The 16,384-nt window shown below is 43.9% G+C and overlaps 1 protein-coding gene across 2 annotated transcripts in view; it reads right to left on the bottom strand.

Annotated features, from left to right (window-relative positions):
• The window catches only part of LOC144767333 (proton channel OTOP2-like), a 319,185-nt gene that overhangs the window by 12,819 nt on the left and 289,982 nt on the right, over nt 1-16,384 (bottom strand). The window contains exon 6 of one of the 2 annotated variants that reach the window (XM_078650815.1): nt 1,743-2,131. The exons of the other annotated variant lie outside the window; for it this stretch is intronic. Within the exon in view, the coding sequence (XP_078506941.1) occupies nt 1,961-2,131 (171 nt within the window). The 3' untranslated portion in view covers nt 1,743-1,960. Of the gene's footprint in view, nt 1-1,742; nt 2,132-16,384 lie in introns of those variants that run through there. 2 annotated transcript variants of the gene reach the window in all.

Raw genomic sequence — 16,384 nt, 5'->3', positions numbered from 1 at the left:
GAAAGTTTCAATTATATTAAGGACTCGGAGGCGAGGATTATCCCGCCCATTGGCTCTGTGAGGAGACCCCTCCCCACAATGTGTTTTTACCTTGTTGTTTGATGTTGCTTTAACTGGTGCGTCATAGAGTTGGTGTCCATTGGGTAACATGTCCTGTTCTCTACAGACAAGATGTCTGAAGAGTGCAGATCAGCTATCGTCGCGCTCAGAAAGAGGAAGAGTGGACCATAGAGAAGGACTATATTGGGCTGGCTGCCCCTGATTGGACTTGGTCTTGGCTCATGATTGGTTGTTATCATGATTGTTTCTGTTTCTACATTTTCCCTGTGGTTCATGGGAAAAGTAGTTTTTTTGTTGTTACCTTCTTGCTGCTGTGGAATAAAATGTAGAAAGAAGGCCTAATCCTCGCCTCCGAGTCTTTAATAGAATTGATTCTTTCCGTTACATTAGCTAGGACATTTTTCACTCTTGTTTATTATTTGGCAACCTAAACTGCCTTGAAAAAAAATCCCTGGCCCACTAATCAAATGGTAAAAAAAACCATTCTATTTCACAGCACAAGCTTTTCTTTTTACAAATACCTAATATCCAAAAGACAGTACCAGTTTTGAGATGGCTGCATGGAGAGGCTAAACTACTGTGACAAAGCCCAGTGTACAAGAAAAATGTAGAACGTGTTGGCACCAAAAAGTGAAAACATTTAAAACTAAACGATAATCAAACTCCCTTCTATGAACAATCTTTTACATACTGTCTCTATATCAGAGCCACTTAATAATTGGGGTACCCTAGCCTAAACAATAACTGTCAAAGAATAATGTAATAGTGTATCCATTGTTTTGTTTGCTTGTCTGGTGTGGGTAATTTTTAGGTTGAGCCTAGCAGCGCGCATGCGCTCCTCTGCGAGGCATTCACTACATGGGCTTCAAGCTGGCTCATTGCTTTTCATTGGTTGTTCTGGGTGCCTTTCTAAATTCGTTATTTTTGATCAGAAAATTGTGCCCATTTGTCCCTCCTTTTGATCTGTCGTTCCCTCCGATGGTGCCTGCCTCGTGTTCTGGAAATATTGCAAATGCGAGCAGCTGTTCCTGATTTCCCCTCCCACCGACCGTTTCTCTGTGTTCTCCCCTTTGCACCTGAGCTTTACTTATGATCTACAGTGTCTGAGTAACTGAAGATTGAGCTGAGCATTTACAAACTTAGAATGTTAGAAATTTGACTTTACTCGCTAGCACCCTTTCACCCAATAATTCGTTTTTAGCATTAATTATGTTTCACTCGCTCGGAGCTCTGTTGCTCCCTTTCTGTAAACAGGGCTGTAAATCTTGTTTACTTTCTGTTCACAAATGTTGCAGCTGTGTCTCTGTCCACAGTGCTAATTCCCCTTTCGTAGTGCTCTAGGCAGTGCTGCAACTGCGTCTCTGTTCCCAGTGGTAATTCCTCATTCATAGTCCTCTAGCCAGTGCTGCCAGCTGCTTCTCTGGTCCCAGTGGTAATTCCTCATCCTTATTCCGCTAGACATGCTGCAGCTTTTTCTCCGGTCCCAGTGGGAATTCCTCATTCTAGTCTTCTAGACAGAGCTGCAGCTGTTTTTCCAATCCGAGTGGTAATTCCTCATTCTTAGTCCTCTAGGCAGTGCTGCTAGCTGCTTCTCTGGTACTGTCGGTAATTCCTCATTTTAAGAAGACAGATCTCAAGATATTTTTTATTTTTTTTATTTTATTAAAAATGATATACAGCACAAACTGAAACCTAAGGTAATAGAATTGTTTGTCGACAGCAGTGCTATCTAAGGTAGGACACATGGAAGAGACAGCTATATCTCACTCTAGAAGGCAGAGCTCTCTCCTTTTAGGAGGCAAAGTGTATGGGAATATAAATACTATTAACATTACAGGTTACGAGTCAAAGCTTTCACAGGATCGGTGGCAGAGCTCGAAGGAGAGGAGACTGAGCTCGCTCAGGGTTGCAGGCAGAGTTCCACCATGCAGGCAGCAGCATGCATCCGGTAGAAGATCCCAAAAGGGAGGCAGATGTTGTTGATGAGAACCCACATGGTCATTCCGTAGAACTTCACTTCCAAGTTATTATCAAACCGCAGTCGGGCGCCGAAGGCTGGAATGATCCAGAACTAGAGGAGAAAATAACAGCGAATTTCAGGTGGGATGCCAGGGAATAGAAAATATTGATCTAATGACACAGCAATAAAATAAGATCATGAAGAAAAAGACTTTCAGAGGGAGCACCACGGTTGAAAAGAAAGATCCAGAAAAACAACAGCTTGGAGATAAAGTTAGAACCGATGACTGGAAGGATACAGGTGAATACTTTGAAAGGTGAAGTTACAGACCAGAGGAATTGCCTGGATAAACATAGGCTTTCAGAGAGGTAGCGACAGACCCAAAGATGGGAAACATTTAGAATAACGAATTTGAGAGGGATTATTACATACCATATGGAGAAGAAAGAAATTGCAAAAAGTGAATTTCAAGAAGAGCGTTACATACAAAACGTAATAAATCTAGCATGTAGACTTCAAAGCTACCATCATAGAACCTAATGCCAATATTTAGCACAAAGACATTAGGAACGACAATAAAAGATGGGAGGAAGGTCGTAATGTTCTAGAGTATATTCTTTCATGGGTCACTCATGTCATTGGTCGGGTGCAAAGTTAAAATCTGAAAAGCACTGCACTGCAAAGCTTGCCAAGTAAATAGTTGTCCAGTAAAATTCTCATAGGACTCTCTGAATGAAAAAAACACATCATAGAATTAAACATTGTGCAGTATTTTTTTTTACTAGCAATTACTTTTCTCTAAAAAAAATATGTAATTCTGTGGAAGAATGAGCCCACCCTGGTTCACAGTGGTGATCTTGTTGAGGGTGGAACCACCCAAATGTGGTCATAATTTTCTTTTAGTACTTCACTGTGACAAATGTTTCTCCTAGGTGGTCAAAGTGCTAAATATCTTTGCCATGTTTTCCTTGTGCAAATTTGGCAAGGTGCTTCTCAGTTGATTCTGTCTTTCCTTGTAGTTACTTTCTGCCAAGCTCTGTGGAATGGGTAGGAGAGATCGGGGTACACTATGCTAGTGCAAACTACTCAGCCCTAATGGTCTCAAGGTGCTGGGGGCCATTGGAGAAATTAAGTGAGCTATTGCCCAGAGTCACATGGTGCTGAGCTGAGATGCCGCTGGCATCAACCCGTGAGCCCTGCGCTCCGGAGTGAGCTGTCCTGGCCGCTGCACCACACCTCTCCCAAATTCAAGAAGTTAGTTGCTTCGCTCCTAGGCACACTGCAGAAAAAGCATGGTCCCAAAGCTTCACTACAGCAGCAATGCATGTGTACACAGAAATCTCCAGTACCCTTGTCAAGCAGTCAGTGTGTTACTTCCCACAAAGGAGTTCAAGATAGCTTCTATTAACAGGATGTACAATGTCTCTCTGCTAGAAGAAGCTGTCCTGAACCACTTAGAGGAAAGGAGCCCACTACCTTTCGTGAACCTGGCAAAGGGAAGTTGGCAGGCAGCGGTCCTAGCCCAGGGTCTCAGATATCTTTCTTGGTATCCACTGATGTGGGATGTCTGACACTGATAAATGAGAAATCTTGCCACTGGGGGGTTCTGTCACATGCTTAAAGCAAGTTTGCTGTAAAGATTGCATTTTGAATACTTCTGGCTCTGAGACCTGTTTCCACCAGTCTCTGCTTGCATATTCCCCCCATTCTAGTCAAGCCAATATCTTTGCAATTTAGAGTCAGCAGAAAGGAGTGATGGTCTGGGAGCTTCTGTCAGCAAGACCAGTGGGTTGCAGGAGTAGGGGGCAGAAAGCACACTAGGCACCAGGGAATCCCACAGTCTTTCTGCCCCACCCAAGGAGGCAGATGGGGCAATACCCCTTGATCTACCCTACGGGGGGCAGAAAGCACACTAGGCTCCCTGGGATTGTTTTTTTTTTTTATAAGTTGGGGTGGGACGTGCCGAGAATGGGCATGCTAATGCCCTCACCACCAAAAAAGGCTTTTTGCCTCCCCAGAAGGCAGATCGGGACAATAGCCCCTTACCTGCCCACTACATGGGGGCAGAAAGGCACCAGGGATATGTTTATGGACATGCCAGTGAGAAGCCCCATAGGCAAGGGTCGCTCCTTTTTTTAGGCACCTCTTTTGGCTGTTTCAGTGATATTTTTATTCTCATCTGCACCCAAGCGGGGGCAGAAAACCACTGGAAACCAGGGTGAGTTTGTGCGTGTATAAACTGAAGTTTGGCTGATGGTCTGCGTGTACTGACCTTTGACTGGCATTTTGCTGGCGGTGTGTGTGGACCTGGCGCTTGGCTGGTGGTTTATGTGGACTGGTGCTTGGCTGGCTCTGTGCATGGATGGTTTTTGGCTGCAGGACTGGCCGTAGCTGGCCCAGGGCGTTTCCCCGTGGGCCGGAGGGGTGTGCGCTGGTTTTCTGGCCGTGGGGGGCAGTTTTGTCACTGGGGGCCTGTTATGCAGCAGTGATGTAATTTTGATCCCCAGTAACAAAAGCTGGAGGGGTGCTTTTTGCTAGCACAGGCCGGTCGAGCAGCAATCTGCCAGGGCTGGTTGCTGTTCCCAGGTCGGCCCTGGTTGGCTGGCAGTGTGCGGGGATGGCGCTTGGCTGGCGGAGTGAGTGGCTGGTAGTGTGCGTGGATATTGCTTGGCTGACTGTGTGCATTGATTGCATTTAGCTGACGGTGTACTTGGCTGGTGCTTGTCTGGCGCTGTTCATGGATGGCGCTTGGCTGGTGGTGTGTGTGGATGGTGCTTGGCTGGCGGTGTGCGTGGATGACACTTGGCTGGTGGTGTGTGTGGATGGTGGTGTGCATGTACTGCCTCTTGGCTGGTAGTGTGGCTGGCATGGATCCCCCAGCGTTTTCTTACCCAGAATACCCCACAAACATCAAATTTACTTAAAAAGTCACATTTTCCTCTAATTTCTGTGTGGGAAAGTTATGGGATCACCGGGCTGACACAAATTTCCTACCACCCAGCGTTCTCCCAGGTCTCCCGATATAAATGGTACCTCACTCGTGTGGGTGGGCCAAGTACCTTTGACAGGCAAGGGCCCAAAATGTATTGTGGAGACATTAAAATTGCCTATCACAAAACGACCTTGGTTTGAAAGGAGGGCCACCTGGGTTTTTGGGCCCGGGCTCGGCGGCCATTGAGGCAAACCTACCAAGCTCACACATTACTGTAAACTAGACACCCTGGGGAGTCCAGGTAGGTATGGTTTGCGTGGATTCCTCAACGTTTTTCTACCCAGAATCCCCTGCAAACCTCAAATTTAACTGATCCAACACAAAAATCTGTTGAAAAAAGATAAAATTCTGCTACATTTGAGGTTTGTGGGGTTTCTGGGTTGGAAAACATTGGGGGATGCACGCAAGCCATATCTCCATGGACTCTCCCAGTGTGTCTAGTTTTTAGAAATGTGTGGGTTTGGTAGGTATCCCTAGATGGCTGGCGAGCCAGAGGCCAAAAACCAAGGTGCCCCCTCGCAAAAACGGGTTGTCTTGTGATGGGTAATTTTGATGTCTCCACAATATGTTTTGGGCCCTTGCCTGTCGAGACACACAATTGATGGACGGAATGCAGAACAAATCAAAACATTCACCCTCAGTCAAGAGATCTGGGTTAAATCCATCATTCTTTTGCTCACCATGCCACCCCAGTTTAGACCTGGCCATAGGCAAATCAGTCTTGACCCTGTGCCTCAGGGGAACAGTCCAGCCCGAACTGCCAAGCCAGGTCCTCCCTAGACCGGAAACAAGCATCCTAGGACCGGTTTCGGGCTTTCACCCCTCTTCAGCCAGGGTAGCTTGATTTGAGGGGCACAGTAACAATGTGGTGCCCACGTTGCGTTTTGGGCCATTTCCTGTTGCGGGCAGTAGGCCTACCCACACAAGTGAGGTACCACTTTTAACGGGAGACTTTTTGGGGGATTTGAGGTGGGTGAAAATATGTGGATCCCCGCAGATTCCAGAACTATCACAGAAATTGGAGGAAAATAAGTTCTTTCAACAAAGTTTGAGGTTTGCAAGGGATTCTGGGTAACAGGACCTGGGACATAGGTCACTCGCTCCAGCATTCCCCTGGGTGTCAAGTTTTTAAAAAACCTATAGGTTTGCTAGGTTTCCCTAGCTGCCGGCAAAGCTAGGGTTCAAAATCCACAGCTATGCACTTTGAATAAAATGGTCAGTTTTCAATGTAAAACTGTGGTGTTTCCATGTTGCATTTTGCACCATTTCCTGTCACGGGCACTAGGCCTACTCACACAAGTGAGGTACCATTTTTATTGGAAGACTTTCGGGAATGCTGGATGGGTTACATTTTGTGGATCCACGCAGATTCCAGAACTTTCCATCACAGATATGTGAGGATATGTGTTTTTTGTGACAAAGTCTGAGGTTTACAAGAGATTCTGGGTAACAGAACCTGGTGGGAGCTACACAAGTCACCCCCTCCCGGGTTCCTCTGGGTGTCTAGTTTTCAAAAATGTATAGATTTGCTAGGTTTCCCTAGATGCCAGCAGAGCTAGGGTTCAAAATCCACAAGTAGGCACTTTGGAAATAAAAGGGGCAGTTTTCACTGTGAAAATGTGGTGTGCCCACGTTGCATTTTGGCCGTTTCCTGTTGTGAGCACTTGGCCTAACCACACAAGTGAGGTACCATTTTTATCGTAAGACTTTGGGGAATGCTGGGTGGGTGGAATTTCGTTGTTCCACGCAGATTCTAGAACTTTCCATCACAGAAATGTGAGGAAAATGTGTTTTTTTAGATAATGTTTGAGGATTGTATGGGATTCTGGGTAACAGAGTCTGATGAGAGCCACACAAGTCACATCCTCCAGAAATCCCCTTGGTGTCTAGTTTTCAAAAATGTATAGGTTTGCTAGGTTTACCTAGGTGCCGGCAAAGCTAGAGTTCAGCTAGGCACTTTGCAAAAAAAAAGGCTCCGTTTTTACCGTAAATATGTGGTGTGCAATGTGTAAAAAAGAAGTCACTTTGAAAAATTTCATATAATTCACATGCTAGTATGGGTACCCACAATTTCGGAGATGAGCAATTGCTACATATAGCCAGTACACAGTGAAAAAACATTGTAAGACGCAGCTCAGTTACTGGATCTGGGTTCATCGGGTTCATGGTGAACCTACAAGTCCTATATATACCCACAACCAGAAGGTGCTGCGTATGTAACGGTATATTGCTTACAAACATCTGTCATACGTTGAAGATGTTACAGGTGAAAACGTTGGCATGAATGGCTGTTTTTTTTCCAACTCATTTTCTGTTTTTCTTATTTTTAGCAGTTAATTTCAATAAAAAAAACATGAAGGATCTACACAAATGACCCCTTGCTGAGTTATGAATTGTGTCTACTTTTCAGAAATGTATAGCTTTTTTGGATCTAATATTCCTTTCACACCCATTTTTACCACTAACTGGAAGGAGGTTGAAAGCACAAAAAGTAGCAAAAATAGTCTATGCCCCAGTGAAATGCCAAAACTGTGTACAAATGTTTGGTTTTCTGATAAAAGTCTGCCTGTTCCTGAAAGCTTGGAAGATGGGGATTTCAGCAGCACAAACCCATTGTTGATACCATATGTAGGAAAAAAACTGACATTTTCTTCTGCAGCATTTTTCCCCCACTTAAAAAAAAAGAATCATTTAGCTGTATTTTGGCTAATTCCTGGATCCCCTCCAGGTGAAACCACAAACCCAGGGTACCTTTAAAATCCCCATGAGGTTGGAAGAAAAGGACGCAAATTTGGCGTGGATACCTTATGTGGGCAAAAAGTTGCAGGGTCCTAAGCTCGAACTACCCTAAATAGCCCAAAAAAAGGCTTAGCCCAGGTGGCGGAAAAGACCTAGCAACGAAAGGGTTAGACTTACCGCTGACTGCCCCAATGTATCTCACTGGAGTCCACTGATTCATTTACACAGAGCATTACTGTGTTCAGTATTCTAATTTTACTGTTAGTGGATTTTTACCTCCATAGCAAAGACCAAAATTATTCACAGGTCCCCGGACTGACTGATGCTCTTCTCGATTTTAAATTAAATTTGATGCTTTTCTCGATTTTAACTTAAATCAGTTTGTCACTTATGTGACTCACACAGCAGTACACATGCGTTTTTTTTATTTTAAACCATATCAGGCTTGCAGAAAAATTTTGAACAGTCCCTTATTAAAGCTTTATTCGCATCTTCCCTGTCACTGTAGATCTTTTTTTAGTATAATGATAACTGTTTATTAGCTGGCTCTTATCGGCCCTTAAGAACTTAGCCCCCCTAAAGTAAAAGCTTCAGGTCGCCGCTTTATGTTGGCCCCATTGTTCTCAAAGGCCTTTGCAGAAAGAAAGAAGCAAGTGAAAATCAGTGGAAAGAATAGGGAAAAGAATTACCACTTTTCAGATAAAACCACCCACAATGAAGCATGAAAAAAAATCACATATTTATCAGGAAGACACAGGTAGACTTTTATATTCAGAAACAGGTCACACTGCTGCTCTGGTGCTGTTGGACTTACCCGCAGCATTCAACATAGTGTTGCAAGTTGATGTGTCCTCAGCTGAATAAAATCTTTCTTTTCTAAAATAAGCCAAATCAATGACGATCTCTCCCTTTAGGTCAAATTCTAAAGAGCAAAATAATGGAGTGCCCCAGGGCTCTTCAGTAAGCCCAATGTAACTCTACATGACCCCTTTAGCTATAATTGTTCAGTCCTATTGCCTTATGGTGGACTTGTATGCTGACAATACACAGCTGATGTTATCCGTTAATAAAAATCCTGCCCTTTCCCAGGAAGTCTTTAGCTATGCCTCCCTCAGGTTGTACAAAGGATGAAAAACTGTTGTTTGAAATTAAACTCTGACAAAACAGAGATTTTGATCTTTGGTTACCTGAATCCATCTGGTCACCTGATTGGTGGCTTAAGGAACTGGGAGATTCCCCTTGCCCCGCTAGCACAGCATATAATTTGGGTGTCATATTTAATGCTGAGTTATCCTTTCACACCCATATATTGTTCAATGCTGGCATCTGATTTTCTTTGTTATGCTCTTTAAAGAGGTTTTCGAACATCTTACCTGTCTCACTGTGAAAGACAGTTGTGCATGCTCTGGTTACATCCAGATTTGATTATGTTAACTTTATCTTAGTCTTCCTCAGTGTTTGGTTAGGCATCAGCCATGGGCAGGCCGATTTTGAAGACATCACTTTTGTATTGTGGTGACATCCAACTTCCTGTCCTGTGTTGTTTTGAGATCAGGTGTGGGATTCGGCCATCTTGGCGGTGCTGTTGTTAAGGTTCTATCTCTGAGTTATGCTCTAGTCTTTCCTCTCTGCACCAGGTCCATTCCCTATAAAAATAGGTACAATGCGTGAACGAGTGCAGTGAGTGTGTCTTTGGAGCAACTTTGGCCCTCAAAGGCAAGCCGCAAGCATGTATGCGCTCATCCCTACCAGAACAGGAACAGGGACCCTGACTCTCAATCCACAACCTGTTTTAGATGCACTGCTACTCAGCCGTTTCTCCTTACTACTGAAAGCGCAGAGCACGGCCATCGAGCTGCTGCTTAATCTACACCACTTAGGAAATAGCTATTCCGATTTCTCAGCTTGAATTTTCTTTCACTCGCTAAACACAATTTAGTGCGTTTAACCTTATAGCTGATTGTAAACTTGATGCCATCTTTTTAACAGGAATGTGGCTAATCGAGCATTCCACGCCTGATATTGCTATGGCTCTCGCTGACAGCTATGGCATATATAATTTTGATTTTATGGACAAAAAGAGAGGCGGGTTAACGATCATTCTTAAATCTAAGCATATTTGCCTCTTTAAGAATCTCTCTATCCCTGACAGTGAAGACATTAATTTTTTCGATAAGCATTTCTAACAATTTTGCGTTCTCTGGCTCCCTTATATATCGTTCGCCTGGACAATCTTATCAGGTGGTGATCAATGTTAGCAGAGGCTCTTTCTCCGTTTGTTTTAAAATATGCTAATTTTAATAATCTGTGTGATCTCAACATTCCTTTTGATGACCCCCAACTGCATAGCTGCTCCCAACCTGGAGATTTAAATGCTCTTGAGGTAAAGCAACTAGTAAGATATCCCTTGGTTTCCCATGGCCATATTTTAGACCCTATCTTGTCCACCCTCTCCTCTCTCACTGTTGATCCCCCTATTGCTTTAACTTGGATGGATGATTTTGCCTTTCTGGCAGTAATGTCTGGCTTGACTGCAGCTGCCCTGAGCAAGGCTCCTGGTAAAATATTCAGACTCTGGTCTAAGATTGAGCCTATTGCCTTCTGTAGCCTTCCCTTGACAATTTTCCTGTGTTATAAGGTTCCAATGACAACTGCGTAAGGCAAGTTGGCCAGTAGGTTATGACGATTTAGATGACCTTTTACCCCTGGTTATGGCCACAAAGAGCAAGGCACATCTGCCTGCTCCATGGTTTAATCAGAAGCTCTTAGCAGGAGAGTTGTAAGTGCTTGGAGCGTGGCTAGCGCAAACATTACAATGGTGAGGATAGACTATATGGATTAATTACTTACCTGTAATCCTAGTTCTCTTCCAGGGGTATACTCATTAAAGTCATAAGCACTGAATAATCTCCGACCATGAGCGGGAACCCGGAACATATAACAAAATACATATATATGTGTAAATATATAATAAGAGTACATAGTACTAAACAAATTATACACATATACATGTATACACTAATAATATGCAGCCCAACCATAACCTATAGGCTAATAAAGCCATAATTGCATATTTTCTGCAGAATGAAAATAAACCATAGAAAACAATGCAAGAAAAAGGCAGGAGCCTAAAATGCATTCCATAGACAGAAAAACCTTTTATTTTCATCAAAGAAACTGTAATAAAAGGCAATTAGCCTATGTAGGCTGCCTAAGAAATACCATCCCTGTACAGAAAATCAGACTGGCACTTCGCCTTTAAGGCCTCAGAGAATCATAACACTTTGCATTTAGGGCCTCCAGGGGGAACTCTGCTCCCATCATGCCCCACAGGTGACAGTTGGGTCAGTTCTTTTGTACGGTACAGTAAAACCTGCAGGTATCTTCATATATCATATCAAAACACACATGTTAAGCCATAATGCTACTGCTCGCCCTGGGAGGCGGGAGAGTGCTTATGACTTTAATGAGTATACCCCTGGAAGAGAACTAGGATTACAGGTAAGTAACTAATCCTTCTCTTCCAGGGGATATTCATTAATAGTCATAAGCACTGAATAGAATAGCAAGCTCATACCCACTAAGAAGTGAGTGAGGAAGAAAAACAGGAAATAACAACAGCTGTAACACACATATCTTAGCTAGAATTAGCAAATAAATTCCTGAACGATGCCTGCCCAACCTGAGCATCTGCCTGTGTGTCTGAATCAAGACAGTAATGGCGAGTAAAGGTATGAACTGAACGCCATGTAGCTGCCTTACAGATTTCTGCCATAGAAACATTTCTAAGGAGAGCTGTAGTGGAAGCTTTCCCTCTTGTTGAATGAGCCTTCGGTCTTCCTGACAAAGATCTGTTTGACAACTGATACGCTAGGAGAATGCAAGACACAATCCATCTAGATATGGACCTCCTTGAAGCCGCAGAGCCCGTATTAATAGGACCATAGTTAATGAACAAACGGTCTGAGTGTCTCAAAGTCTTTGTTCTGTCCAGATAAAACTTAAGAACTCTCTTAAGATCTAAAGAGTGTTGAGCTCTTTCAGGAGGATTGGTAAAATTTGGGAAAAAAGTCGGCAAGGTTATAGTCTGATTAATGTGAAAATCTGACACTACCTTGGGTAAAAAGGCAGGATGTGTCCTGAGTACCAGTCTATTAGCATGGAACACAATGAAAGGTTCCTTGCAACACAGAGCCTGGATCTCGCTCACTCTCCGAGCATAAGTAATGGCTACAAGGAACGCTACCTTCCAAGTTAAGTGCTGCAAGGAGGCCTTATGTATAGGTTCAAAAGGAGCACCCATTAACTTAGTTAATACCACATTAAGCTCCCAAGGTGGAGAAGGGGACCTGACTCGTGGATACACCTTTCGTAAACCTTCCAGAAAATCTTTCACTACAGGCATCCTAAAAAAGGAAGTCTGAGAAGGCGATTTCCTGTAGGTCGTGATCGCTGCAAGATGGACTTTAATAGAGCTAAACTGAAGACCAGACCTCGCCAAATGTAACAAATAAGGCAGAATCACCTGTTCTTGACCATGTATAGGATCAAGGCCATTTTTCTCAAACCACAGAAAAAATCGTTTCCATTTAAAACCATATGATTTCCTTGTAGAAGGTCGCTTCACCTCCTTAAGGATATGCATACACTCGGGATTCAATTGCAAGTGTCCATACTGGATGACTTCAGGAGCCATGCTCCCAGGCATAGGGTAGACAGGTTGGGGTGGAACACTCTCCCCTTCTGTTTGGACAGAAGATCCGGGCGACACTGCAACCTCCTGTGTGGCACTTCCGACAACTGAAGGATATCTGGAAACCACCATTGGCGTGGCCACTCGGGGGCAATCAGAATCATCATGGACTTGGTTTGTACATCCTGTTGATTACTGTTGGTATCAATGGGGTTGGAGGAAAAGCGTACAGTAAGTTATGACACCAGTCTATCAAAAGGGCATTCCCTTGAGATCCGACCTGCGGAAACCTGGACGCGAAGACGGGGCATTTTGCGTTTCCCGCGTCTGCGAACAGGTCAATATCTGGAATTCCCCATGCATGAAAAATACTGTTTGCGACTTTCTCATTGAGGACCCAGTATAGGTCTGAATTCTGCATTGGGACCTTTCTTTCTCACCAAGAAGAAGCGGGAGTACAGACCTTGGTTTCTCTGTGAAAGAGGAACATCATCTATGACTTTTTTGCACAAAAGGATGTTTACTTCTTTTTGTAGGAGCTTTTGACTTTGATGAAAAACTCTCTTTGAACGTATGGCCGGAGGAGGTGATTTGAATTTGAGGAGATAACCATTTTGGACTATGCCGATGACCCATCTGTCCTTTGTCAATATTCTCCACTCGTCCAAGTATAGAGCAATGCTTCCTCCTACCGGAGTGGACCACAGCTGTGGAGGAAGTTCTTTCTCATTACTTCTGAGGTTGTTTCGCCGCAGAGGACTGCTGTCTATTTCCCAGCAAAAGTAACGGGACCCCCTCTATGATACTTTTAGGTCAGGGAAAAGAGGGGCAAACAAAACATATAAATATCACAACATTTCCCTCATTGACCAACGACTCTTATTTTAAAGAGATACCAGTGACAAAGGATAATTATCTCAAGTTTTTAATTTTTTAACATGTCATCTTTTTTTGGGGATTATAAAAAATACTTTTTTCATTTTATGGATTCATTTTTTATATGTTACAAAACAGATTTCATCATAAATGCATATAATCTTTAGTACATTTCTTTTATAACTAAGATACTAAAATGTGTAAATACAAAACAATACTAATTAAAGTCCTCTTGATTGCATACTAAAAAACCAATCCACTCATACAAAAACATTCACTCCCATACAACTACTAACATACAATATCTGTCAATGATAGAGGTTTAAGGACAGGAAAGAATTGTCTCTCCTATCAACAACTCGGGTCTCAAACAGAAAGAAAAATTCGAGACTCGGCACTGGGTCAACGCGCGTTTCGGTGGGATGCGTGTAGTAGACACCACCTTCCTCAGGACCACTTCAGATACAACAAATATCAGGGGACCTAAAATTCAGAATCCGTTTCATAAGGCAATACTCAGTCAAACAAAACAGGTCGCGATGAAAGTCCTTTCAGTGTCCACGTAAGGATCTATTCAGTAATCCAAAGTAGGATGAAGAATATATAGCTGGGTATTTGAATAAATCAGTCGGTTTCTCCCAGATTGCTAAAAACGGCATGGGGGACGAGGCTTATTGTACAGAAAGTTCACATATTTCAATAGTGGTCTCCCTCCTTTTGTCCAGGGAAATAAGTCAGTTCTAAGGTAAGGAACAATGAGATGGAGATCCCTTCCTCCTATTCATAAATGAATGGCCATACGATTCCCCCGATGTCAGAAATAATGCTGTCTATTTCCTCCTCTGCCTCGCCCAGGCCTGCGCTGTTGAAACTGCGACCTCTGCTGAGACTGCCCCTGGTTTTGCGACGACCAGTTGGATGTTTGCCCACGTTGTTGAAACAACCTCTTGTCGTAGGGGCGAAAACGACGTCGGAACTCCTTCTTCTTCTCTAGGCCAACCGCCTTTAGAGTATCAAGCTCCGCTTTCATTTTGGCCATCTCATCATCCGCATGAGATCCAAATAAGGTTGACCCATTGAATGGCAGATTACCTATTTTCCTTTGGGCATCTGGCTTAAGGCCCGTGAGGCGCAGCCATGCCGACCTCATGGAGCATATGCCGTGGGCATACCCATGCGCTGCAAGATCCGCAGAATCAGTCGCCGCACTTATACTCTGGTTTGCAACCAAACCACCTTCTCCCACAATCTCAAGGAAATCCTTCTGGACATAGAGGGGCACATGCATCAAAGGAAATTCGCAAATGGTGCGAATCGCAAAATTCGGCCGTTTGCGAATGCAATTTCCATGTTTGGGATACATTAACATTTTTGTAATTTTCGCAATTTAACAAATCGCAAAATTGCGATTTCTTAAATTGCGATTGCATTTAAGGAATCTCAAATTGAGATTCCTTAAATGCAATGCATCAAACTCTAAAAATGTGCGAATTCGCAAATAAGGGGAGCAAATTACCATGAAGTTGACCTTCATGGTAATTTGCGAAAACTTTGAAAAATGCACTAAAGTGCATTTTTCAAAGTTCCATTTTACACACACACATGCCTTTGGGGCATGTGAGTGTGCAAAATGTACTTCTAAGCAGATTTCAGGGGGGCAACAGGGTGTCCTTTGGAAACCCCTGCACCCTTGAAATTGCATTCTTAATTTGCGAATTTCTAATGGTGAATTGCAAATTAAGAATGTCTTTCCATTCATTCCTATGGGCCTCTAGGCCCATAGGAATGGATGGGGAGGTATTCCTTAATTGCGATTCTCAATTAGAGAATCGCAATTAAGGAATTTTAAGAAATCACAATTTTTATAGAGATTTCTTGATGCATTGCAGTTTGCAATTCCTTAATTGCGATTCCTTATTTTTCGCAATTAAGGAATCGCAAAATGCAATATTGATGCATGTGCCCCAGAGTCCCATAAGAGACGATCACAGCGACCCAGCAAAGCCGCAGCACTGGCCACTCATGACTGATCCAGCTGTGTTACACATCCTCCGCCCCAAGGAGTCCATGTTTTACTGTCTTTGTCTGGTGGAGCAGATGAGGCAGATGTAGCCGAGTGGGCCTTCCTGGCCGCCGCCACTATTAGAGAATCAGGAGGTGGATCTGTATGCAGGAAAAGCGGATCCTGATCCGGTGCTTTATACTTTTTTGCAATTCTTGAAGGTCCGGAGCCCACCGTAGCTGGCGTCAAGAAGGTCTTCATTGCCGGTTCCAACAAACCAGGCACCAACGGAAGACGAGGTCTAGCAGACGACTTATGATGTAGCGTTTCAAAGATGACAGAAGACTTCACAGGAGGCACTGCCATCGTTATATTGAATTTGCTAACCCCACGGCATAATACCTCATTGAAAGTTCCCAGATCATCCACTGGAGATATCCTGGAAGGTGGTGTTGATGAGATCGTGGGCGAATAGTCCCTGTAAGACGATCTCGATGAAGAGGAAGAGGCAGGAGATCTATGCCTGCTCCTAGGATTAGGAGACCGATGAGACCTACTGCTCTCCCTAGAATGCGAACGCCTCCGCACCGGAGATCTAGATCTTCTTGGAGAAACACCAGCCGGTGTCCTTGAAGCTGCCAAAGTAAGAGGCCTGTCATTAGGTCCTGGCTGCATCTTCCAATGGCGTTTGCTTTCCAGCCATCTAGGAGACATGTTCACAGGATGTTGTTCTACGCACCGGAGAGCCCTCCAGGATAACCTGCACAATCTGAATTCCCACGGAGGAAGAAGATGCTGAAGAACTCCGAATGGACTGCGGAGGTCTTGAAGGAGTCTCTCTGGGAACCAATTGCCTGTCCCTTGACGTTGAATTCCTCGACGTCGAGCCAGAATGTGCCACAATATAGGATTCTTTATGCGGAGAGGCTCTGATTACTGAAGACCTGTCCACAGATGTCCTCGACATCAGGTCTTTTGGCGTAGACCTTGGAGGGTCAGCCAAAGCCCTCGACGCCGACCCCGACCTCGACAAAGACCTATGAGAGGTCCGAGAGACCGATC

Source organism: Lissotriton helveticus, chromosome 7 (genome assembly GCF_964261635.1).
Source record: "Lissotriton helveticus chromosome 7, aLisHel1.1, whole genome shotgun sequence".
NCBI lineage: Eukaryota > Metazoa > Chordata > Amphibia > Caudata > Salamandridae > Lissotriton > Lissotriton helveticus.
Note: the sequence above shows the minus strand (reverse complement) of the source record. Positions and strands in the feature narration are given on the sequence as shown.